This window comes from Panthera pardus, unplaced genomic scaffold (genome assembly GCF_024362965.1).
Source record: "Panthera pardus isolate Hobbes unplaced genomic scaffold, ASM2436296v1 HiC_scaffold_3, whole genome shotgun sequence".
Lineage (NCBI taxonomy): Eukaryota > Metazoa > Chordata > Mammalia > Carnivora > Felidae > Panthera > Panthera pardus.
The window spans coordinates 30,502,433-30,525,901 of NW_026526876.1; the positions used below are offsets into that span (position 1 = coordinate 30,502,433).

The 23,469-nt window shown below is 45.6% G+C and overlaps 1 protein-coding gene across 10 annotated transcripts in view; it reads left to right on the plus strand.

The window, feature by feature from the left end:
• The window catches only part of LOC128774177 (leucine-rich repeat-containing protein 37A3-like), a 51,655-nt gene extending 37,347 nt beyond the window's left edge, over nucleotides 1-14,308 (plus strand). For 8 of the 10 annotated variants that reach the window (XM_053892467.1, XM_053892458.1, XM_053892459.1 and 5 more), the window contains 7 exons: nucleotides 3,386-3,504; nucleotides 5,536-7,520; nucleotides 7,903-8,007; nucleotides 12,145-12,194; nucleotides 13,735-13,789; nucleotides 13,869-14,011; nucleotides 14,113-14,308. In XM_053892467.1, coding sequence (XP_053748442.1) covers nucleotides 3,386-3,504; nucleotides 5,536-7,520; nucleotides 7,903-8,007; nucleotides 12,145-12,194; nucleotides 13,735-13,789; nucleotides 13,869-14,011; nucleotides 14,113-14,215 — 2,560 coding nt within the window. In that variant the 3' untranslated portion in view covers nucleotides 14,216-14,308. Of the gene's footprint in view, nucleotides 1-3,385; nucleotides 3,505-5,535; nucleotides 7,521-7,902; nucleotides 8,008-9,422; nucleotides 9,570-12,144; nucleotides 12,195-13,734; nucleotides 13,790-13,868; nucleotides 14,012-14,112 lie in introns of those variants that run through there. The other 2 variants (XM_053892463.1, XM_053892461.1) reach the window with 2 other exon arrangements.
• Nucleotides 14,309-23,469: the final 9,161 nt, after the last annotated feature.

Sequence of the window (23,469 nt, forward strand, 5' to 3'; positions counted from 1 at the left end):
GGATACTAGCCCTTTATCAGATTATGTCATTTGCAAATATGTTCTCCCATTTCATCAGTTGCCTTTTAATTTTGTTGATTGTTTCCTTTGCTGTACAGCTTTTTATCTTTTTTTCATGGATGTTTATTTTTGAGAGAGAGAGCACAAGAGTGGGGTAGGGGCAGAGAGTGAGGGAGACAGAGGATCTGAGCAGGCTCCGCACTGTCAACAGAGAGTCGATGCGGAACTCGAACTCACAAACCGTGAGATTATGACCTGAGCTGAAGTCAGAAGCTTAACCGACTGAGACACCCAGGTGCCCCAGAAGGTTTTTATCTTGATGAGGTCCCAATAATTCATTTAAAAAAATGTTTGTTTGTTTGTTTGTTTGTTTGTTTACGTTTATTTTTGAGAGAGAGAGACAGAGTGCAAGCAGGGGAGGGGCAGAGAGAGAGAGGGAGACACAGCATCTGAAACAGGCTCCAGGCTCCAAGCTGTCAGCACAGAGCCTGACACGGGGCTCAGACTCACGAACTGTAAGATCATGATCTGAGCCAAGTCAGATACTTAACCAACTGAGCCACCCAGGTGCCCCTATTAATTAATTAATTAATTAATTAAGAACATGGACACACACATACATGTATACATGGGGGGGAGCAGAGAGAGAGGGAGAGAGAGAATCTCAAGTGGAGAGAGAATCCTGATGCGGGGTTCAATCCACGACCCTGAGATCACGACCTGAGCCAACACCAAGAGTCAGGCATTCAACCCGCTAAGCCACCCAGGCACTCCTCAGTAGTTCATTTGTACTTTTGTTTCCCTTGCCTCTGGAGACGTGTCTCTAGTAAGAAGTTGCTTTAGCTGAGCTCAAAGAGGTTTCTGCCTGTGTTCTCCTCTAGGATTTTGATGGTTTCCCGTCTCACATTTAGGTCTTTCATCCATTTTGAATTTATTTTTGTGTATGGTGTAAAAAAGTGGTTTAGTTTCATTCTTCTGCACGTTACGGTCCAGTTTTCCCAACACCATTTATTGCGAAGACTATCTTTTTTCCATTGGATATTCTGCTTTATCGAAGATTAGTTGACCATATATTTGTGGCTCCATTTCTCGGTTCTCTATTCTATTCTATTGATCTATGTGTCTGTTTTTGTGCAGTACCACACTGTCTTGATGATTCCAGCTTTGTAATACAGTTTGAAGTCCAGAATCATGATGCCTCCAGCTTTGTTTGTTTGTTTTTTCCCAACATTATACTTCGGGGTCTTTTCTTGTTCCATACAACTTTTAGAATTGTTTGTTCTCGCTCTGTGAAAAATACTGGTGTTTGATAGGGATTGAATTGAATGTGTAGTTTGCTTTGAGTAGTATAGACATTTTAACAATATTTGTTCTTCCAATCCTTGAGCATGGGATGTTTTTCCATTTCTTTCTGTCTTCTTCAATTTATTTTCATAAGCGTTCTATTGTTTTCAGCATACAGATCTTTTACCTCTTTGATTAGGTTTATTCCTAGGTATCTTATGGTTTTTGGTGTTTGTTTTTTTTTTTAATTTTAGAGACAGAGTGTACAAGTTGGGGAGAGGGGCAGAGGAGAGAGAGAGAGAGAGAGAGAGAGAGAGAGAGAGAGAGAGAGAGAATATCTTAAGAGAATCTTAATCTAATCCATGCTGAGCGTGGAGCCTGACACAGGGCTCGATCTCACGACCCTGAGATCCTGAGCCGAAATCAAGAGTAGGATGCTTCATTGACTTAGCCCATCCAGGCACCCCTTGTTTGTTTGTTTTTTTCTGAGATTCTACATATAAGTGAAATCATATAGTGAAATGATATACATACATATAGTGAAGTGAAATCATAACCTATATAGTTACCAGTTCTAATGTTCTTCATTCCTTTGTGTGGATCCACATTTCCATCTGCTATCCTTTTCCTTCTGCTTAAAAATACTTTCTTTAGGGGCACCTGGGTGGCTCAGTCAGTTAAGCATCCAACTCTTGATTTTGGCTCAGGTCATAATCTCACAGTTTGTGAGCTCAAGTCCCGCGTTGGGCTTTGCTTGGGATTCTCTGTCTCCTCAGTGCTCTTTCCCCCTTGCACACGCATACTGCACGTGCCCTCTCTCTCTGTCTCTCAAATAAACATTTAAAAAAATACTTCCTTTGGCATTTCTACAGTGTAAGCCTGCTAATGATGAATTCTTCCAGCTCTTGTATGTCTCAGATAGTCTATCTTGCTTTTATTTTTGAAAGATTTGGGTATAGAATTCTAGCTTGATGGCTATTTGGTCCCCCTCTCCTTTTCACTGCCTGAAAGATGTTGCCCCACCGAGTTCTGGCTTACATTATTTCCAACAAGAAATATGTTGTCATTGTTATATCTTTGTTGCTCTGTGTGTCATGTGTGGTTTTGTTCCTTTGGCTGCTTTTAAGATTTGCTCTTTATCACTGGCTTTGACCAGTTTGATTATCATGTGCCGTGGTGTAGTTTTATCCGTGTTTAATGGATTAAACTAAACATGTAGTTTAATCCATGTTGTGCTCAGATTTCATTGACCTTCCTGGATTTGTGAGTTTATAGGGTTTACTTATTTGGAAATGTGGGGGCTATTAGTTTTTCAAATTTTTTTTATATCTCCTCTCCTTCGTGGACTCTAAGTATACACATATTAGGCCACTTGAAGTTGTTGCACAATTCATTGAGTTAAGGAGAGGCATGGGGTTTTTTCCATATATGAAATACTGTTATAATAACTTTTTTAAATGCCCTTGTCTGCTAATTGTAGCATTTGTGTAGATTATGGATTAGTTTTTGATTGATTGCTTTTTTAAAAAAAAAATTAACATTTATTTATTTTTAAGACACAGAGAGTGATCAGGGAAGGGGTAGAGAGGGAGGAAGTTAAATCTGAAGCAGGTTCCAGGCTCCGAGCTCTCAGCACAGAGCCTGATGTGGGGCTCAAACCCATGAACCACGAGATTATGACCTGAGCCAAAGTTGATTGCTTTTTATCCTCAGTATGGGCCATATTTCAGATTTATTCAAACTCTTAGAAGTCTACCCTCTTTCTGTGTGCTCTCAACCCGAAGTGAGACTTTTGGCTTGGAAGGAGTTACCTGTGTATTAAACTACTGATCAGTGTCACCCAGTTCTAATCTCTATCTCATTCTAAGGGTACCATACCCCATGTCATCCTTACCTTTCCGTTGGGCACCTCTGTCCTTCTATCTGTGTATTTATAATATTCAAGAGCAGCAGTTGGCCAACTGGTCCCTACCCAACCATCCAGGCCATGTGCCTCAAGAATTCCTTTTTGCACAGCCCTGTGATGACTTTGGCCCGCCTCTTCTACCTACTCGAGTAACTCCTTTACCACTAATTTAATTGTCTGTGTTTCCATTTATAGGATTTTACCTAGCCATATGGCCTGCTGTCTCTGCCAATTTAAAAATACTATTGAGGTTGTCTGTAAGACCGTCAAGCTACATTGTGACAGTGCATGTCTGACAAATGGCACACGTTGTGGTAAGTCCTAATTGCCTGATGATAAATTTGTAAATTTTTATTTTATTTGTGGTTTAACTTTTATTTTTAATCAACAATGATAATTTTTTTTAATGTTTATTCATTTTTGAGAGAGAGAGCATTCACGTGCGTGAGCTGGGAGGGGGCAGAGAGTGAGTGAGGGGGACAGAGAATCCGAAGCAGGCTCTACACTGACAGCAGCAAGCCCCATGCGGGGCTGAACTGTGATATCATGACCTGAGCCAAAGGGATGCTTAACTGACTGGGCCACCCAGGCACCCTAACAATGGTAAATTTTTAAACTAATGATGTCATTGCATTATTTTTACTCATTCAGAGTTCAGATCCCTAAATTTCTAAGAACTATTCCTTTGTTAAAAGTCAGATTCTCAGTTACATTATTAAGTCAACTACCCACCCCCAAATGAAAACCTGTTCACATAGTGCATCACAGCTTATAAGCTGATTTTACGTGCGTTAGGTCTCAGGTGCCCTTTGTCTTATAGGACAGGTGGAGATACCTTTTTGTTTATTTTGTTGTTTTTATAAGTGTGTAAGAGTACAAGTGATGCTGATTTCTGAAAAAGTTTTATTTGGAGCCTCTGTGTTTCTGTGCCCTGACCAGAAGCTGCTACCCAACCGTTCTAACGGATGAGAGGGCTCTTCTATCCTTGGGCTGTCCAACTCTTGTTCTGAATCTTAAGCTTTTCTATCCAAAACACAGGTGCTTTTAGGTATTTTTCTGTTCTTAGGTTTTATTGGCACTAACTTGGTGACTTCCAAAATGTGCTTTTGCACCTGGATAGCTTGAATATGGGTCCCTGTCAATGGTCTAGGGCACAGCATAAATTACACTTTGCTACTTCTATAAGTGGTGTTGCTTATTTTCCAAAACACTGTTTTACCACTTATCTTACTCCCTTCTCCCTTAGAGGTGGGCAGAATAGGCATTTTTTTTTTTTATCTCCTTTGACAGGCGAGGAAAAATGAGATCAGAGGTGCCTTAGCCTAGCACTCGAGTCTCCTCTCCCGTTTTGGGCGCTCCGCCAGCCCACTGCTCCTCCTCTCTCGTGACCTTTATCACCTCCTCCTCCGACTCTCACTAGCACCACTAAAAATACTTTTAATTCTTCTGGAAAAACCCAGCTGCACAGTGCTGTTCAGTGTACACAAGCTGTACGCTTGACCTTCATGTAGTTGGAAGCTCTGGATGGTTCTCTCAGTAAAGCTAGAAATCTGGAAGTGAAAGGAAATGAAAGCAAAGTAGGCATTTGACCAAAGTTTCTTTATCCCTTCTGCATTTTAAAACCTCAAGTATCATTCCGTTGATTTTTTTGAACGCCCCACAGTGGCATCTCTCTCATAGCTGGAAAATCTCTTAACCTATACCCCACATCTCTGCCCAAATTTAAGCAAAGAACCAGGGTGGACTTAACGGGTCTTGTGTTTAGTTTTTTCTGTCTAGAGCTTATGTTACGGGAGGTGCGATATATGGGAGCAGGGACCAAGCAAAAGAATTGGTGGGTGGGCGGAGAGGGCGTGTCCAGATGAGGACCTGCTGGTGACGGGTGTTGTCCCGGGCATATGTGATGGTAGCAAGAACTCAAGCCCACTGAAGACGTAGAAGGAGGAAGACTCGCGCTCCCTCTGCCCCCGAAGCAGGACAGGGTGGGCTATGTGAATGCCAGGAGTCGCACTAGAGCTGCACACAGTTTAGCCGAGTATCTTCCGGCCTTGGCTTTTCTTGAGGCCTGGGCCATCGGCCCTTAGGGACCAATGGAATAACTCTAAATATACTTATTCACACTGTGGAATGTTCTGAGGAAATAGCTACTTTTTCAAAACACATCTTTTTGTCCTTTTGTTGTTGCCAATCGTGGGTCCAAGTTTGAGTTCGTCTCCTCTCTAAATGGCGCTCGAGTATTTGCTGATTCTTAATTTGCTTGACTGGGACGTATGACTGTGCATTGACAAAGAGCTGTGCTGTCAGTCTTTCATTATCAAAACTCATCTCTTCTTCTTCTTCGACAGATCAGGAAGTATACCTAAGGAAGGCAGAAGGATCATTCATGAAGGTATTGACAGCTCGAAAGAAGAGCGCCAGCACGGAGCTGACTATTGAGCCAGAGAAGGCGTCCTCAGACATAGATCGTGTCAGTTTGTCAGCCTTTATGAACGAGCAGCTAGACTTCAATGACGAAAGTGATGTCATTAGTGCACTGAATTACATATTGCCTTATTTCTCGGAGGGCAATCTAGAAGACGTAGAATCGACGCTGTTACCGTTCATTAAACTTCTGTTTTCAAATGTGCAAGAGGGAGACAAGCCCGTGGGTCACTCGATGAACGACACAGGGGACCCTTCTCTTAAACCTGGATCCAACAATTCAACTTACAAGAATAAACTGAGAAAACTCTACTTTCTGGAAAATTTGGTAGATGCAGAAATTCAGGAAAAAATTGATGACGTGAAAAAGAAAGAAAAAATGGCCATGCTTATACATTCCAGCCTTTTAGGTCCCAAGTTTAAACGTCAAATCTTTCCAAAGAAATTGGAAACTGCCCAACCGCAGGAGAAGAGCCTAGACGAGGTTGAGAGTGTGGGGAAAAAGTTCCTGAGAGTGAACAAGGTCATCAAGGGCCCAAAGGGCATACGGAAAAGGCCCTTAAAAGAACTGAGACGTCAGAACATCCAGAGGAAACAGAGCGCCCAGCCATCTGTGGAGAACATGGCCAAGGAAAGAAGGCTCAGGACACCATCCCCGGGGGAGCTTCCCGTGGCGCACAGGCCCAGCAAATCAGTGGGAAGCTCCTTCAATACAGAGCCTTCGTTCATAGATGAGCACAAGGCAGCGGTCTCTTCTCTCATGAAGCAATACTTTTTGGACAGGCCTTCTGCCACCCCCGCTCCCAAGGAAAGAAGGCTCAGGAGACCATCCCCAGGGGAGCTTCCCGTGGCGCACAGGCCCAGCAAATTAGTGGGAAGCTCCTTCAATACAGAGCCTTCGTTCGTAGATGAGCACAAGGCAGTGGTCTCTTCTTTCCTGAAGCAATACTCTTTGGGCAGGCCTTCTGCCACCCCCGCTCCAAAATCCCCACCTGACGTGAAAAAAGAATCAAAAGACTTAACGTACACCATTTTTGTTTTAGAGGATGCAAATGCTAGAGTTAGAAATATGAAGGCTTTCAGACCAGCCTCACTCCCCAGAAAGACACACCGCTTTCATAAAAGTCGCTCCCGTGTGGTCCACAGAACACCCAAGGCCAAACTGAATCGAAAGTCCAGAAAGGAAAGTTCACTCAGTAATAGACAGCTGCTTGCAAAGAGGCCTCCATCCTCTGCAGTCAGGAGCCTCATAAATTCCCCTTCACGAGAGGATTTTTCATCTCCGGGAGAACTGAGTCCTCAGAAAAATCCTTTTCCAGAATTATTTGCTCCTTCAGGAACTTACAGAGAAAACACTACTGTAGAGAACACTACTGCTCAAAATGTTTCTGAAGAAAATATTTCTACAGGAAACACTACTATGCCAGAACAAACCCTCCCTGAATTCACAGACCGTAAGAATCCTTCCACTGCTAATTCTACTGTTACTGCAGACAACTCTATGCCGACCGTTAAACAAACCAATGATACACAACGGGAATACCACAATGCGGGCACTGGCTTGCCCCCAAAAGCCACAGGCTTCACTGTGTCAAAGCTCTCGTCCTCGGGTGATCTGTTTGAAATTCAGTTAAACCAGCAGCTACAGTCCCTCATCCCCAGCAATGACGTGAGAAGGCTCATTTCTCATGTTATCCGGACTTTGAAAATGGACTGCTCTGAGACCCAGGTGCAGCTGGCCTGTGCCAAGCTCATCTCCAGAACAGGCCTCCTGATGAAGCTTCTCAGCGAGCAGCAAGAAGTAAAGGTGTCCAAGGCAGAGTGGGATACAGACCAATGGAAAAATGAGAATTATATCAATGAGAGCACAGAAGTCCAGAGTGAACAGAGAGAGCAGGAGTCAAGGGAGGTGAGGATAAATCCCCAAATGTGGGGTCTCGACATTTAGGTGGTTTAGGACATGGACCCAAGCACAAGGACCGGGGGCTCCTAGTCCGGGTCTTGTCTTGGCCACATAATTTTGGCTAAGGCAGTGATCTGCCACTTTGCTCATTTAGGAAACAGTGCCGCTGTTCCCAGAGGAGACAAAAAGAGGACCTAACATACAAGATACATCAAGTCTTGAAGAAAATGCTAATGATTAAGATTACATATCACATTAGATTTGGTATATTCCTTAAGAACCTATAAGCGATTCATCGGAAAGAATGGGGTTTTAGAGTCGTTAAAGAATAGTTAACTTTCAACCTATCTCTGTTTTCTAAAAAAATTGTTCTTTCCCTTTTTTTTAGCTCACAAAAGAAGTTCCAGGCTATGGCTATAACAACAAACTCATCTTGGCAATATCTGTGACTGTAGTAGTGATGATTTTGATCATAGTGTTCTGTCTCATTGAGGTAAGGACAACAATTAATTCAGATTCCCAGACTATATTCCTTCTTTACAGTAGATTCAGAACCCACAAACTGAAAATCAAAGCCACTTTCCCACCTATCACGACTTGATATCCCTCTTCAGTCTGGAGGACTGAGATATGCTTTGTCCTTTTATTGCAAAGTATATTCCAGGGATTTTAAAAGGAACCCCACTGCCAGGAGACATCTGTGGATTGTAACCAAGATAACAAGCCATTAGCTTGTTCTGAGACATTAGGTCTAAGAAGGCCACAGTTGACATGATAGTAAAATTTGTTCAACTCAAAAAAATGATGTCGATTCGATGCACTCACCAGTCATCCTCCTACTACCACTGATTTCTTTCCTCGTTGGCTAAAATGATGAGAGAGAAATAGTCTTCACCCTCATGGAGCTATCAGTCATCTTGGAAGAAAGGGCATGGCTTAGAGATAAAAGTGTCATCTTGTTGATTAATTAGATGTGCCTACAGCTCTCTCCTCCACTTCCCAAGGCATTGTGTAAACAGGTTCAGTTAAAACCCTGCAGCTAAAATCCTGCATCAGGCTACTCAGAGCGTGTCATAATTACAGTTGCCTATTCCTGGAGCTTGCCTGTTTACCTTTTATTCAATTATGTATGAATTGAATATATATTCAATATATTTATTCAAATATACATATGCTTATTATATATCTATATCTATATCTATCTATCTATATATATCTATATCTATATCTATATTGCCATCTGTCATGGCAACCCTCCATTTCAGCCAAAGCAGCCCCTCACCATCCCCTAGTCAGACCATGCCCATTCCTACTTTTGTTGGTGACTTTGCCCACTTGAAATTCCTTTATTTCACTCTGCTGGTGGAAGTCCCGTGAGCCTTCAAAAGCCAACTCGAGTTCATCTTTCTTCACAAAGCCTTCCCCGAATACTGTAATACTCCTGGACCTAGTCCTTCTGTGAGATTGTCACCATTTCTTAGGGTCTACAGTGATGCATTCCCCTCCCCTGATAACAAAAATATGCTAAACAGTTTGTTAAAAGGCAGCTCCTCAAGAGAGAAATATCAAGGTCATGGATCAGAGCAGAGATATGTAAGGCTTCCTGGTCTATCAGACTTGAGTAAAACCTGACTGGATGTATTAACTGCTAAGGAGAAACATGTCTGTCTTCTGGAGGGTTGGTCAGTAGTAAAAGCATAGAAATGGTGAGGAAGAGACCAACATGGGCAGTGCCCACCTAGCCTTGCCTAAGAGTAGAGATGGCACCTCAGGCAGCAGATGAGAGTCAGGCCCACCAGCCGGGCTGTGCCCGCGGGGCAGATGGATGGATCTAGCTACCTCCGTCCTTTCCATGAAACACTGGATTCAGCTAATTACTTTTCTTCCACTTCTCTTCTCACCAAATAGCCTTCTGATTATACTTCAGTGTGCCACAGAGGCCTGTCTCCACAGGAGGTGATGCCCAATCATGTGGACACAGATGCCCTATCTGTGGAATGGATGTTTTCCTTATTGTCAAGTCATGACCTGACATTCTGATTTTGATCAATCCTGTGACGTTGGTAAGGTGATATTGCCTCCATGCAGAAAGAAGTGCGTTCTCTCTTGATGAGATCAGAGTCTGATTTCTCAGCCTAAGAGCCTAGGAACTAGCGTGGGGTCAACTTACCATGACCTCTGGGAAGAGAAATCATTGGCCATTGTCCAGTCAGTACTCTGCATCTTGAGGTGGCCTGCAGCCTTTTGCTTTTGGGAAGTTCTATAAACTCCTATTGCTGTTTTAAATTCCTATGTGGTTTAACCTTGTGTTTATATTTTTTTATGTGGTTTCATTATTTCCTCTCCCTACTTAGATGATACACTTTTTGAGGTCAGAGACCATGCAGTTTTTTTCCTGTAGTGGACAATAATGATGTTCAAAGGAAGAGATGAGGCATTGTGTCAATTTCACAATGAGGAATAATGCAACGTAATATTTATGTGAAGTAGCCTACAGAGTCCAGCAATAGACAGATCCGTGGGTGACTAGGACTTTTGAAATGTTACCTTTTAGAGGCGCCTGGGTGGCTCAGTTGGTTAAGCGTCCTACTTTGGCTCAGGTCATAATTTCATGGTTCAGGAGTTCGAGCCCTGTGTTGGGCTCTGTGCTGACAGCTCAGAACCTGGAGCCTGCTCTGGATTCTGTGTGTGTGTCTCTCTCTCTGTCGCTCTCAAAAATAAATAAATAAACATTGAAATGTTACCTTTTAGTATTCAAATCAGTGGAAGAAAATAAATAAATGGTAATAGAACAACTGCTTAATTATTTGGGAGGAAAATAACAACAGATCCCTATTTCTCACCTTAAAAAAACATATTTCAGTACATGTAAAAAAAGAGAAACAGGAACCCATCAAAGTGCTAGAAGAAAACAGAATCAATACTTTTATAATCTTGTGGTGAGAAAAAGCTTTGTGACCTGATACCACATGCAGAAACATTTGATAGATTTGATCGTCTTGTCTGATTTCTGCTTGGAATAAACCAGACATCTGATTTAATCCCCACAGTCCTGTGAGGATGATATCACCATCCTTCTTTCCTACATAGAAGGGGATCAGCTTAAGGCCCCTGTGGCAAAACCCAAAGCAGAACCCAGCTGTGCCTGCAGTCAGCCTGTGCTCCTATCCCACTCTTCCGTCTCCTTCACGATAAAAACACTGACAAATATTTGAAACATTGAAATTCAGTGAAAGCCCTTGAAAGGATTAATATATTTCATATGAAGAGAGTTTTATAAATCAACAGGAAGAGGACAAACAATCCAGGGGATCAAGGGGGCAAGGACTACGATGAACAGGGGGTGTGGACAGTCCGTCACCATATCTGCCTCATGGCTTATGGGACATGGGCCTCGTTAACAAGGCCTTTTCGCCTCATGGTATAAAAATAGTCTCTGATATTTTCTTCTGTACTCTTATAATATTTGTTGTGATTTATTTATTTTTAATCTGTATGGAATCTGTCTGGTGTTTTGGTACGGTCGAGGTAGGGGATCTAACTTTTTTCCCTTGCATAAAGATCCAGTTACTTTAAAATCTTTTATTGAATGGTTCATTCTTTCTTCATGGATCCAAAATACTAGTGTTATCTGGACTCTATTCTATCAACCTGGTTTTCTTTTCCTGTATCAGTATCACGCTACATACTTAACTGCAGTTGCTCTGTAAGAACGTATTTTAACGTCTGCTCTGTGATCTTCTTCTTCATCCATTTTGTAGTTATGCTTGCACATTTTCTCTACCAAATGTCAGCTGGCCAGTTTTTGTTTGAAAAACTGTCTTGGGATTTGAATGGGATTGCCCCGAATTTGTAGGTTAATTTGAAGGGAACTGACATCTTTACACTATTCTCGGAAAATAGTGTCTCACATCACGTATTCGTTTCTTCTTAATGTCCTTCAGAAGAGCTTTAGTGTTTTCATCTCATAGGTCTTACCCATTCTTTGCTAAGTTTATTCCTAGGTACTTTATGCCTTTTTATTGATAATTGTAAATGGGATAATTCTTCCGTCTTTTGATTAATTATTTATGGAACATAGGAAAGTCATTGAGGTTTACATGTTGATCTCTTGATTTTATATATATCTAGCCATCTTGCTGAATTCTCATGTTTCTTCCAACAAAATTTTAGTTGATTCTCTTGGGCCTTTTAGTTTGTCTGTAATTTCATATGCAAATATGTCTTAGTTCTTCCTTTCCACGACTCCATTTTTTCCCAGTGCATCAGTTAGGACCTCCTCAACACCAATGAATAGCAGCAGTGATAACAGACATCCTACTCTTGTCCTTGATTTTAAAACAGTGCTGCTGTTTAGGTTTCTGGTAGACACTTTTCTTTTCCTCCTCCCAAGAATTTTTATTAGGAATTACCTGTTGAATGTTATCTGAGGCAGTCAGTAAAATGTATTACCAGCTGCACGCGAGTTAGGTGTTATTGAAGAGTCAAAGGACTATTCAACAAATTCCTGTCCTAGGAAAATTATCATCTCACTGGGTAGATAAGACCTAAAATGCAAAGGAATGAATAAAGATGTGGAGGGAGTGGTTATTGTGATGGGTAACTGTGATCATGTTTTCTTCCAAAACAGATTTATTCTCATAGAACAGCAGCCAAGGAAGGTAAAGAAGGAAGCTCAAGGTAAATATTAGTCTGGCAATCGTTAAAGTAGAATTTTAGAACTAGATTTTCAAACTCATCTATTTCAATCCCCTTGTTTTACAGCCAGGAAATCACCAAAGGCAGAAAGAATACATATTTGGCCTAATGCTTTGCCTGGATCCAGCAAAGTTAGCTGCCCAGCCAAACCCGAGTTAGAATGGGACTGGCACAGAGCACCTGCTCACTAGACCTTTAAAGAAAGATCGTGGGGGGACGGGGGTGGAAATGTTCAGACCCGTTCCCGCTGGCGGTGGGCATCAGGCCTGGCCACAGACCTTCTCAGAGGCTCTGGAGAAGGGATAGGGAGGGCCAAAAGTCGTGGGGTGAAGGGGCTAGTCTTCAAGCATGATGGAGGGTAGAATACATGAGTCCCCCCCGTAAAGTAGGGGGAAAACTTCCTTCTTCCTCCTTCTGGTTTTCGAGGCCCCGCCCTCCATTCCCTTTATCCAGACCCAATAGAATTTGAACTGGGAGAGACCTTAGATAATCATTTATCTCTTCCTTTTATAATAATGAGATGGAGAAGGAGAAAAGGAAGATGTCTTGCCGGACGGTTGTATCACTAGTACCACTAGAACCAGAAAGAAGATGGTTCCTTTCCAGTTGGGCACGTCTCTGACTACACTGTTCTTGGGCTGTGAACTGCATTTTATGTCACAACTCAGTGCACACATACCGTATAGACATAAGTACCTTCTAAAACAAACTTACCATACGCTCTGATTCTTTCTGTTCTGTTTTTTTTAAGTTTATTATTTATTTGGGGGGGAGGGTGGAGCAGAGAGAGAGAGAGAGAGAGAGAGAGAGAATCCCAAGCAGGTTCTACACTATCAGCACAGAGCCAGACACAGGGCTCGATGTCACAATCTGTGAGATCATCACTTGAGGCAAAATCGAGACTTGGGCTGCTCACCTGACTGAGCCACCCAGGTACCCCCTATTCCGTTTGTATTCAAAAAGAGTATTTTGTGTTTTAGCGCTAGCCGTGTGTTTTCAGGTGATTTCACGACTCACTCACTCATCTGCCTGCAGTGTGAAAGTCAGTGAGCTAGATAACTGCTGGTTGGACTCAGGCATTCACTCGGTGCGATTCATCTTGTAAGGTAAAGCAGCTAGGAAAATAGAAACACCTCCCCACCCGCCAGCAAATGATGCCTGTGAGGCTAAGCCTGGCGGGGACTGATGTAAAATGCTTCTGGAGAGAGTTAGGTGCTTCTGCCGTGTGGTCACCCAGTTTGTTGACTGCACAAGGGCACTTGGCCAAGGGCCAGAAGGTGAGCAGGGTGAAAATCCTGCCTATACTTCATGTCAAGTTACATACAAAGGTCTCCCAGGGACACTGTGGGGCCATTATGGACAGACACAGGAAAATTCTGAAAGCCCAGCATGTATGGAATTATTTCTGAGATCCCAGGTCTGTGTTGATTTTGCTTGCTAATAAGACTGGAGAAATACATTGTGAGAGGCATGGAAAATGGTACGAATCACTAATTGTCTGTGTGTGTGTGTTTCCTTCAAGGGGCTTCTTTGGATCTCTGCTGCGTAAGAGATGCTCAGAGGAAAGTGACAATCAGGTAAATCTGAGGAGGATAAAGTACCGTGGCTGGAGAAGGCAGGGGAAACAGACCTAACGTTGTCCTTTCTGTTTTCTAGGAGGGCTTTTTCTGGAGAAGGCGGCCACTTTGGCTTAGGGACATGTACAGACCCCTCAATGCCACACGCAAGAAAAACATGGCACAGAAGCTACACGACAAGGATTCTTCTGATGAAGATGAGATTTTCAAGATGGAACTAGGGTACGTGATTGGGGAAGATTTTCTCTAAAACGAGGAAATTATGAAGAGTTGAATTGTTCCTTTCGAGAGTCAAAGCCTTGGCATTCTTCTCCTTTTCCCAGGGAGGCTGGCAAAGCCACAGCAGAGAAGACTCGGACCACAGATTCCACTACTGAAGAGCTGGGTGACGAGAGTGAGACAGCATGTGAGATTGTCACAGAGTGAACGCCGTCCTGCCTCAGGCCACCTACAAAGTTTACTTTCCGATACTGGCTTCTCAGCATTGCTTATAAAATACTTGTTTTTCTCATATTAAAATGTATAAATCCATAACCAATTCTAGCCACGTGGTAAGGAATTAAAACGTAAACGGTTAAATATTTATCTACAGACAACAGGGGCCACAGGCGAGAGAAGCAGGACTGAAGCCAGAGTCCCTCGTGGTAGCCAGTATTTCCACAAGACACAGTATGGGCAAAGTAGGGTGAACGGGGCGTCTTTCCGTCATTTCCCTGATACGGTCAGTCTCTGGAAACTGGAAAACGTATCTTCAAGGGGCTTAGACTATTAAGTTAATTAACAGCCTATTCTGGTGCTCTCTCCCCTGGCTCACCAAATACCAGTTATTCACAATGCGCTTGACCCCCTGCCCATAGAGGATCATCTCTCTCTGGCCCCTCTGTGAGGTCTTTGGGGTTGCCAGAATATTTGGATCGCTGAGCCGACCTCCACTGTAGGGCTGAGGCCTGTCTTTCTTCCCAAGAGCTCAAACTCAGACACAAAATGTGTAGTTGGAAGTAGGGTGTTCCTCAACCTTACAAGCTAGTAGATAATTCCCATTGGGTTTTTTTGTTTGTTTTCTTTAAAAAAAAAAAAAAAAAAGTCCCCACCCTCAGAGAGCTAGCAGGGAGATGCTGGAGGGTTAGAGTAAAGAATGTGTGAGAGCAGTAATTACCCAGGACTGCCCTGCTCAGGCCTTTATTTCAGAAAACTTATTGGTGGGGGCACTTACTGTTCACCTGTACCCCACTAGCCTCTGCTGACCCCACTGAGGGTCGGATGCGTGCGGCTGGGCTCTCTCCAGTTCAGCCCAGCACCACACCTACCACTGCTTTCCTACCCAGCTCAGATCAGGGCTGCACGATTCCAAGAGATAATGCAGCACAACGTGCAGAAGACGCAAACATCCCTCCACTTCTGCAGAGGAGGGCGTTAACCAGTCACATTTAGGATGTTGGGAGGAGTCGGGGTGCCTGGGTGGCTCAGTCCAGTGAGCATCCGACTTTGGCTCAGGTCATGACCTCATGGTGTGGGAGTTTGAGCCCTGCATTGGGCTCTCTGCTGTCAGCACAGAGCCCACTTCAGATCCTCTGTCTCCCTTTCTCTCTGTCCCTCCCCCCAGCTCACACACTGTCTCTCAAAAATAGATAAACATTAAAAATAATGAAGTCATCTATGCTTTCTGAGTACATGAATGACAGGTTTTAGAAAAAGGACGTCAGAGTCAAAATACAGTAGTGAATAAAAGAAATCCTGAATTAACAAGGTTTGATAATCTCTTTTCTTAATGTCTGTTTATTTTGAAAGAGAGCAAGGGGGGAGGGGCAGAGAGAGAGGGAGAGAAAGAGTCCCAAGCGGGCTGTGTGCTCAGTGTGGAACACGATGCGAGGGACTCGATCTTACGACCGTGAGATCACAGCCTGAGCTGAAGTCAAGAGTCGGATGCTTAACCGACTGAGCCGCCCAGGCGCCCCTGACAATCTCTTTAAATGCCCCCAAATAAATGCTGGTGGCTTAGCGATAGGTGATGGAATATGGCACCAACCGCTGGCCACCAACAGAGTCCCCCGAGGGGACAGTAGGACTGGGGCACAGCCCAGCAGGTTTGGCAGGGTTGGTAGGAACGGTTCCAAGCGGGGTGATTGGCCCATCAGTGCCTCTTCGGCTTTATTAGTTTGCTGCTGCTGGGCAAGGACACCTGTTCTCCTGGTGCCTGCTCCCGTTCCCCCAGCGTTTTAGTGAGAACGGCCACCGAGTGTCTGTCTCTGTGTGGTGACTTCAGTGAGCCAACAAATAACTGTGTTGAAAGCACAAGACTAGAGAGTAACAGTAATCGGAAGCGGCAGCAGCACCTAGTTTACTATTTGCTTACTTGGTGTCAAGGCCTGGGTTGGGTGTTTTGCAGTCTTAATTTAGCCCAACAGTCCGTGAAAACATACTTTATTATCCCCATCTGGCAGATAAGGGGACAGGGCTTAAAGGATGTAGGTACCCTGTTCAGGTGCCCAAGGCCGCAAATCCAAAACTGCCAGGTAGGGGTTTAATCCAGGCCTGTTAACTCCAAAGCCTGCTGACGGTTATACTGCCCTGCTGCAGGGTGCAGGGGTACAGAGACGTCTAAGCCATGGTTACCATCAAAGAATCAATAATTATAACGATGAGGATGGTGGCCGCTACTGTTTGTTGAGCACCTGCTTTGAGCCAGGCGCAGTACTAGGCCCTTTAGTCACTCTTAGGTCACAAGGGCAGAAACTCCTCATGCCAGCTCAAACTCCTTAATGAGCTGGGTGGAGCAGGGGCCGGTGGTGACTTTTTGAAGAAGAGAGGTGGACGCAGAGACAGAGCTGACGAGAAACCAAGAAGACCCATCTGTGCATAGTTGGGCTTCCCGAAGTGTGGGCCGGGATTCCAGGCAACTCCATTCTCCTATTTTGGAATATTTCCATTAGCTCAAATGTGGTTCATAAAGTGAAGCTTAGAAAATGTTGTTTCTATAACACGACCTCAAATTTGCACAATACTTATCAGTCTCAAATGCTACCTTGCCGTATTTCTTTTAATTTTTTTAATGTTTATTTTTGAGAGAGAGGGAGAGAGAGAGACAGAGCATGCGGGCAGAGAGAGAGGGAGACACAGAATATGAAGCAGGCTCCAGGCTCTGAGCTGTCAGCACAGAGCCCGATGCGGGTCTCGAACCCATGAACCAACCACGAGATTATGACCCTCTCTGCCACCCCTCCACTCGCACTCTATGTCTCTGTCTCTTTCTCTCTCCAAAATAAACATTTAAAAAAATTTTTTAAAAACAACAATAAACATTTATTCCTCAAAAAACATCTTTTTTAATGTTTATTTTGAAGAGAGAACAAGAGAGAGAGGGAGACACAGAATCTGAAGCAGGCTCCAGGCTCTGAGCTGTCAGCACAGAGCCCAATGCGGGGCCCGAAGCCATGAATGGTGAGACCATGACCTGAGCCAAAGTCAGACGCTCAACCAACTGAGCCACCCAGGCGCAATACCCATCCCCAACCCTCCCCTCCCTCCCACCCCCCATCAACCCTCAGTTTTGTGAACATATTTTAAAACTACCATAGCCAGGAAAACAAACCATTCTAGATATTTCAAACACACACACACACACACAAAGGTCATACAAGCAATTGGTGCTCACCACTGGTGGGGCTCGCGGTGGTGAAGGTCAGGGCCAGGGGGGAATCGCACCACTAGCTCTCAGGTTACTTTACCACAGTTGCTCTCCATAGATTCAAAGCTGCTGCTGCCACTCGGTCAGGAAACTTCGGGAAGCCACTGCCGGGGTCACTACAGCCCCATGGCCCCAAGCCTGACTGGTGGGGAGTATGGACTCCAACATTCGGCCCGCATGTCTGCTGCTACAGAGGAGAAAAGCATGGCTTCCACCTCCTTCCACCTCCGCCTTCCAAATTTCACACAGGTACGCTTTATTGGCACAATTCTGCTGTCGAGGGAATCTGTGAACGATGGTTCGTGGGTTTCCAGGACCTGCAAAGAAGGGGCTAGAAATGGGTGTCAAGAGCCAACCAACATCATCCAGCAAACCCCTCCTGATGGGTGGGTGTTCAAAGGCTTTGTGAAAGGGGGGTGGTGTCCACGTGGAGTAACCTGGTGGTCGCGTTTCTAAGTCGGAAACCCTGAAAGGTGTCATTCTAGCTGGGCAGCAGGTGAGGCGCTGGATGCTGACGACATACACTCATCCCCAGAGGTGACTGGAGAAGCGCCTGGAGTTGATTCTTAGTTTCATCTCTGGAACGTTCTCACTGGAATTAAAGCTGGATGGACTATTGGCAATGCAGTATCTGAGAAAACATAGCCCCCATTCAAAAGGGCTGCCAGAGAAAAGATCTCCACAGGGAAACATGATTTCTCAAAATACAGCCTTTGGACCTCTATACGCAAACATCCCTGGGATGCTTACTTAAAAAGCTGATCCTGAAAATAATTTAATTTCAAAGGCTGTTGGGGCACCTGGGTGGTTCAGTCCAGCGTTGGCTGGACTCAGCAGCCAATCCTTTAGACAGCCGGGAGTTTTGCAGGCAGGCACTTTAAAGGAGGCTAGGGTCCTACTAGGGATGCGGCCACAAGCTGCCAGCAACCACGTCCGTGTTTGTTCAAGTCTTCACAGGCCAAGCAAGGTCGAATCAAGAAGAGGGCTCGGAGGAGCCTGGCGAGCATTTGGAGAAAGAATCTGTCACCCTCCGAACCCACATGCCCACCCCTCCTGAGCCCATCCCCCAAACAGAGGGACCACTTTGACAGGCCTTTTTATGCTCACCAAACGACTGAAGTAGGACAAGGCGGACGGGGAGGTGGGGGAAGCAGAGGTTCTCCGGCTTCTTCAGGGCTGGAGGTCGGCAGGGATTTGGGGGTGGGAGACGAAGGGCAGAGCAGATTGAGGATGACCAGGAGGCTCAACTGGATTCTTAACCTGGGAGTCCCGACTGGTCATGCTGGCCGGCTCCTGCCCCCACGGAGGTCAGGGCCTCTCAGTCCTGAGGACCACCAGGCACGACCAGCTCTGGCTCCTGTGGTCCTGGTGGGGGTATGTTGTTGAGACCTGGAGGATGGCGTGGAGCACCAGCTGGGGGGCGGGAGCACACTCATTCAAGAAGAAGAAAAGTCCCGAGGCCCAGAGCAGAGGCAGGAATGGTGCTTAGGCTGCGTGTGTTTCCAGGGCAGCGGCAGAGAGCGGTCTGGCGCCACACTGTGGAGGAAATGAAGATTTCAACAGTACAAAGGCCTCGTCTGGATGAGGGCTACACCCCAGGGTGGTAGAGCAGGAAAACAGAAGGAGCCTGGCTCCCTGACATAAGAGCCACCGAACCAGCCCCAGATCCAGTACTTAACCGGATTATCATATGAGAGATCAAGAAGCTGCTTCTTAAAAAAATTTCTTTTCAATGTTTGCTTATTTTTGAGAGACAGAGACAGAGCATGAGCAGGGGAGGGGCAGAGAGAGAGGGAGACACAGAACGTGAAGCAGGCTCCAGGCTCTGAGCCGTCCGCACACATCCCGACGTGGGGCTCGAACCCATGAACGGCAAGATCGTGACCTGAGCCAAAGTCAGACACCTGACCGACTGAGCCACCCGGGTGCCCCCAAGAAGCTGTTTTTTAATTTAACCCACTGTTGGGGCGCCTGGATGGCTCAGTCGGTTAGGTGTCCGACTTCGGCTCAGGTCAGGATCTCACCGTTCGTGGGTTCAAGCCCCACATCGGGCTCTGTGCGGACGGCTCGGAGCCTGGAGCCCGCTTCAGACTCTGTGTCTCCCTCTGCCCTTCCCCCACTCAATCTCTGTCTCTGTCTCAAAAATAAATAAACATTTAAAAACAAAAAGAATTAAAGGGCGCCTGGGTGGCTCAGTCGGTTAAGCATCCAACTTCAGCTCAGGTCACGATCTCGGGGTTCGTGAGTTTGAGTCCCACATCGGGTTCTGTGCTGTCAGCCTGTCAGCGCAGAGCCCGCTTTGGATCCTCTGCCCCACTCTCTCTGCCCCTCCCCTGCTTGCACTCTCCCCCCCGCCCCCCGAAAAAAAGGATTAAAAAAAAAGAATTAAAAAAAATCACTTAACCACTGTTGTGTTGGGTCTCTACTGCAGCAGCTGAACCTGTACGTAACCTGATAACGGAGGGAATCCATGTATCTGTTATCTTTTGCCACAACAGTGCTAACTAATAGACCATCCTCAAAACTCAGAGGAGGCTGGGAAACCGATTCTCACAGGTTGGCCGTTACCGCTGTACTTTAATGCCCTGCTGGCTGGATCGGCGCTGCTTCTCACGGCTGGTCTTTTCTCCCTGTGTTGCTGCCGGGACCCAGGCTGAAGAGGCAGCGGCTACCCAAGAGAAGCGTAAGAGAGCAAGCAAAAGAGCCATCGGGCCTCTTCGAGCCTAAGCACGGAACCAGCCCCAAGCCCCAAGCCAGGGGATGGGAAAGTACACTGTGGCCACGAGGAGACACAGCAGGAGCGGGGATGCGGGGAGGGCCCATAATTCTCTCTCCCAGAATGTGACAGAGTCCTGGGTCAGAGGCTACAACACGGTGGCCCTGCTCTTCTAGGCGTCACCTACGAATGGCGCAGAGTGAAAGACAGCGTCCGTCCATGTGAAGACTCAACCGCAGTTCTCTATTAGGTCAGGAGCCCTGACAAGACAAGAATCACATCTCCTTCCTCTTCCCAACGCCTAGGGCCAGGCCCTGCCCTCAGGGCTGACTCAGGGAGATTACTGGGTGAATCTGAGACCATTTCTTCACTCTCTGCGTAGGATTCCTTATGTGATACAGACTGACCTCCTAAAGGTCAGCACACAGTGCTAGGGGTTTGCCCGCAAAGCTGCAAAGGGACTGTGCCATTGGGAACTGAGATGTGTACCTAGGTCTGTCTACACCGCATCCTGGATCCACTGCCTGCCAGAGGGACCTCCAGAAGAAAGGACTTCTACAAGTTAAATATCGCAGACTTCACACTCCAAAGGAGAACCGTTTGAAGAGAGCCATGGTTAACCCTGAGGAATGCCACCATCACCACAGAATTCCAGGCACCGGGCATGTGGGTAGAAAGCATATTTTAGGGCAGTGACTCATGGTAAGTCGTTTCCTCCAGTCCCTAAAACGGGCTATTCAATGTCAAGCTGTCTCAGGCTCAGGCTGATAACAGGGCAGCCATAGGGGACCCAGTGGGAGCTGCGTTGTCACGGTCCAAGTCTGTACGCACCGCTTGTATAACCTGCCCAAGTTCACAAAGACAGGATATCAGTCGCCGCTCTTTATGCTCCCAGTGAAAGAAATCCAACTAAAATATGCTTAAGCCAAAAATGTCATACGGTGTATCGGCTCACATAACCGGGAAGCCTAAGATCTTCAAGCTGGCCGCATCTAGCGCTCAAACGTCATTCTCTCCCCAACTATCCCTCAGTTGTGCTTTCCTCCATGACGGCTTCAGGCTTCAGGATGGATGCCCCAAGACTGCAAAGATAGTCGTTAGTAACTCCAACTCTCCACTGAGGTTGAGCAAGCCTCATAAAGGAAAGCCAGTCTTCAAAAAGCCTCTGATTGGTCTGCTTGGACCCTGTATCTGGCAGGAGGAGACCCTGATTGGCCAGCCATGGTCAGCGTGCACCTGCAAGGTGGGCCTTAAACCAGTACTTAAGTCTCTGCTAGGGCACAGGAACTGAATAGAAAGTCAAGAGAGGGGGTTGTCTCACGGCAAGTTGAGGGGGCGAGGTGACAAATGGAAGACCAGACATTGAGGCTAGATTGAACTAACCCTAAGCCTAAACTTTGAACAGGCTTTCACACGTTCATAGATGCTATTGTGAGTAAAACACAAATTCACTTAAGAGCAGGAGTGCCTTCATAGTAACTTTTGGTCTTTCTGTATTTTTTGTCCCAATTAATAGATATCGAAAGGATCCCTACGATCATGAGCAGGTCCGAAGACCATTCTATTTTTTAATATTAGAAAGGGATTCTTAACTGCAGATTAAGAGAGAGAGTAAAGAAAGCAAGAAGAGAAGGGAGCCAGGAAAACCCCAGCCCAGGAAGCAGCGAAGGAAGGTTCCAGGACAGCAGCGTATGACAGGTCAAGGAGGTAGCCGAGGGAAACGGCACTAACTGTCATGCCAGAGCACTGGAGCGGAGTGGAGGAGTGATCGTGGCGGGCAGCACAGGAAGAGAAGGAGAAGAAATTAAACCCCGGGGGGTCAGGGGACAGAAACGAGTGCCATCGGACTACATGAGCAAGCTCTGCGGTGAACAATGCTTACCTAGTCACAATTCTGCAACCACTATCAATCATGGGGCAAGAGTGACAAAAGTAAACCCCAAGAATGGAATGGGTGGGGGGTGTTAAAGACCTAACTCCTTGCCTGTGTTGCTAGGAAGTCCACAGACAGTGTCTAAAATGGATGAATCAGAGCACCTGGGTGGCTCAGTCGGTTGAGCGTCTGACGTCAGCTCAGGTCACGATTTCACGGTTCGTGGGTTCGAGCCCCGCATCGGACTTTGTGTTGACAGCGCAGAGCCTGCTTGGGATTCTCTCTCTCCTTCTCTCTCTTTCAAAAAAAAAAAAAAAAAAAAATTAAAAAAATCTTTTAAATGGAAGAATTAAGAGCTAGAAACACAAGATAGGTGGAGATAAGCACCAGAAGATCCAGCAAGAGGTAAGGAGGACCGAGGACTGGCGAGCTGGCCCAGGAGGGTGGGGATGGTCGAGGCAAGAAGCTGCTGCGGGTCATTCTGTTTCCTCACCATTTCATTTCGTACTATTTGAACTGTAAACTATGTGTGATAACATTTGGGAGGCTTAAAGAGTCCATTCTTTTGTCAACGGCACCTCAAAGCTGTATTTGTGTCCAACTTTATTGAGATAGAATTGACACATAATTTTTACGAACCCTTTAAATCCGTTTTTTCAAAGAGAGTGGGAAGAACCAGCTTCCTGCAACAGAAGCCATGAGAACATTACCTATTCCGGTTTCAAAAGAAATGGTGGCATTAGTTCTGCTTAGATGATTTCGGTCAGAGACCAAATAAGGATACATCTGGGGTTCAAACAAGAGAGGCTCTCACTCCAGTGCTCAAAGACCAGTTAGAAAACGGAGATCTGACTGGACTGGGTAGGTACGAATTAGCCAAAACTGTAACAATAATAATAATAATAATACTATAGCTAGTTATCCTCAAGTGCTTACTTCAGACCAGAAACCGTCCTGAGGATATTATCTTATTTAATCCTCATGGCAACTGATATTTTCCCCAATTTACAGATGAGGAACTGAGGCTCAGATAGTTTGGGGAACTTCCCGGAAGTCACACACTCTGGCCCCTCTGCCTGAAGCGGAGGGGCCTCAGCGTGTTGTGATTTACTTCTCTTTTCTAACCACCAATCAAACTTAGAAGTTTCTATCTCTGGTGCCATCTCGAGGGGCCTATGAAAACCACTGACTGTGGCAGTGGTCTCAGGCCCACACTTGCTGGGTTGTGCTGGGCCCTGCGCTGTCTTAGGGAAGGCCTAGAAAACAGTATGGGGTAGAGCCGGTATTCAAACCTAAGCATTCCCGGCTCCAAAGCCCGCTTGCTCGGCCACTGAATTATGCTAGTTCTCCAGCTAGAATCAGAGCTGGGTGAGGATCCCACCTGTAGTAATTATGAGTTGTATGGC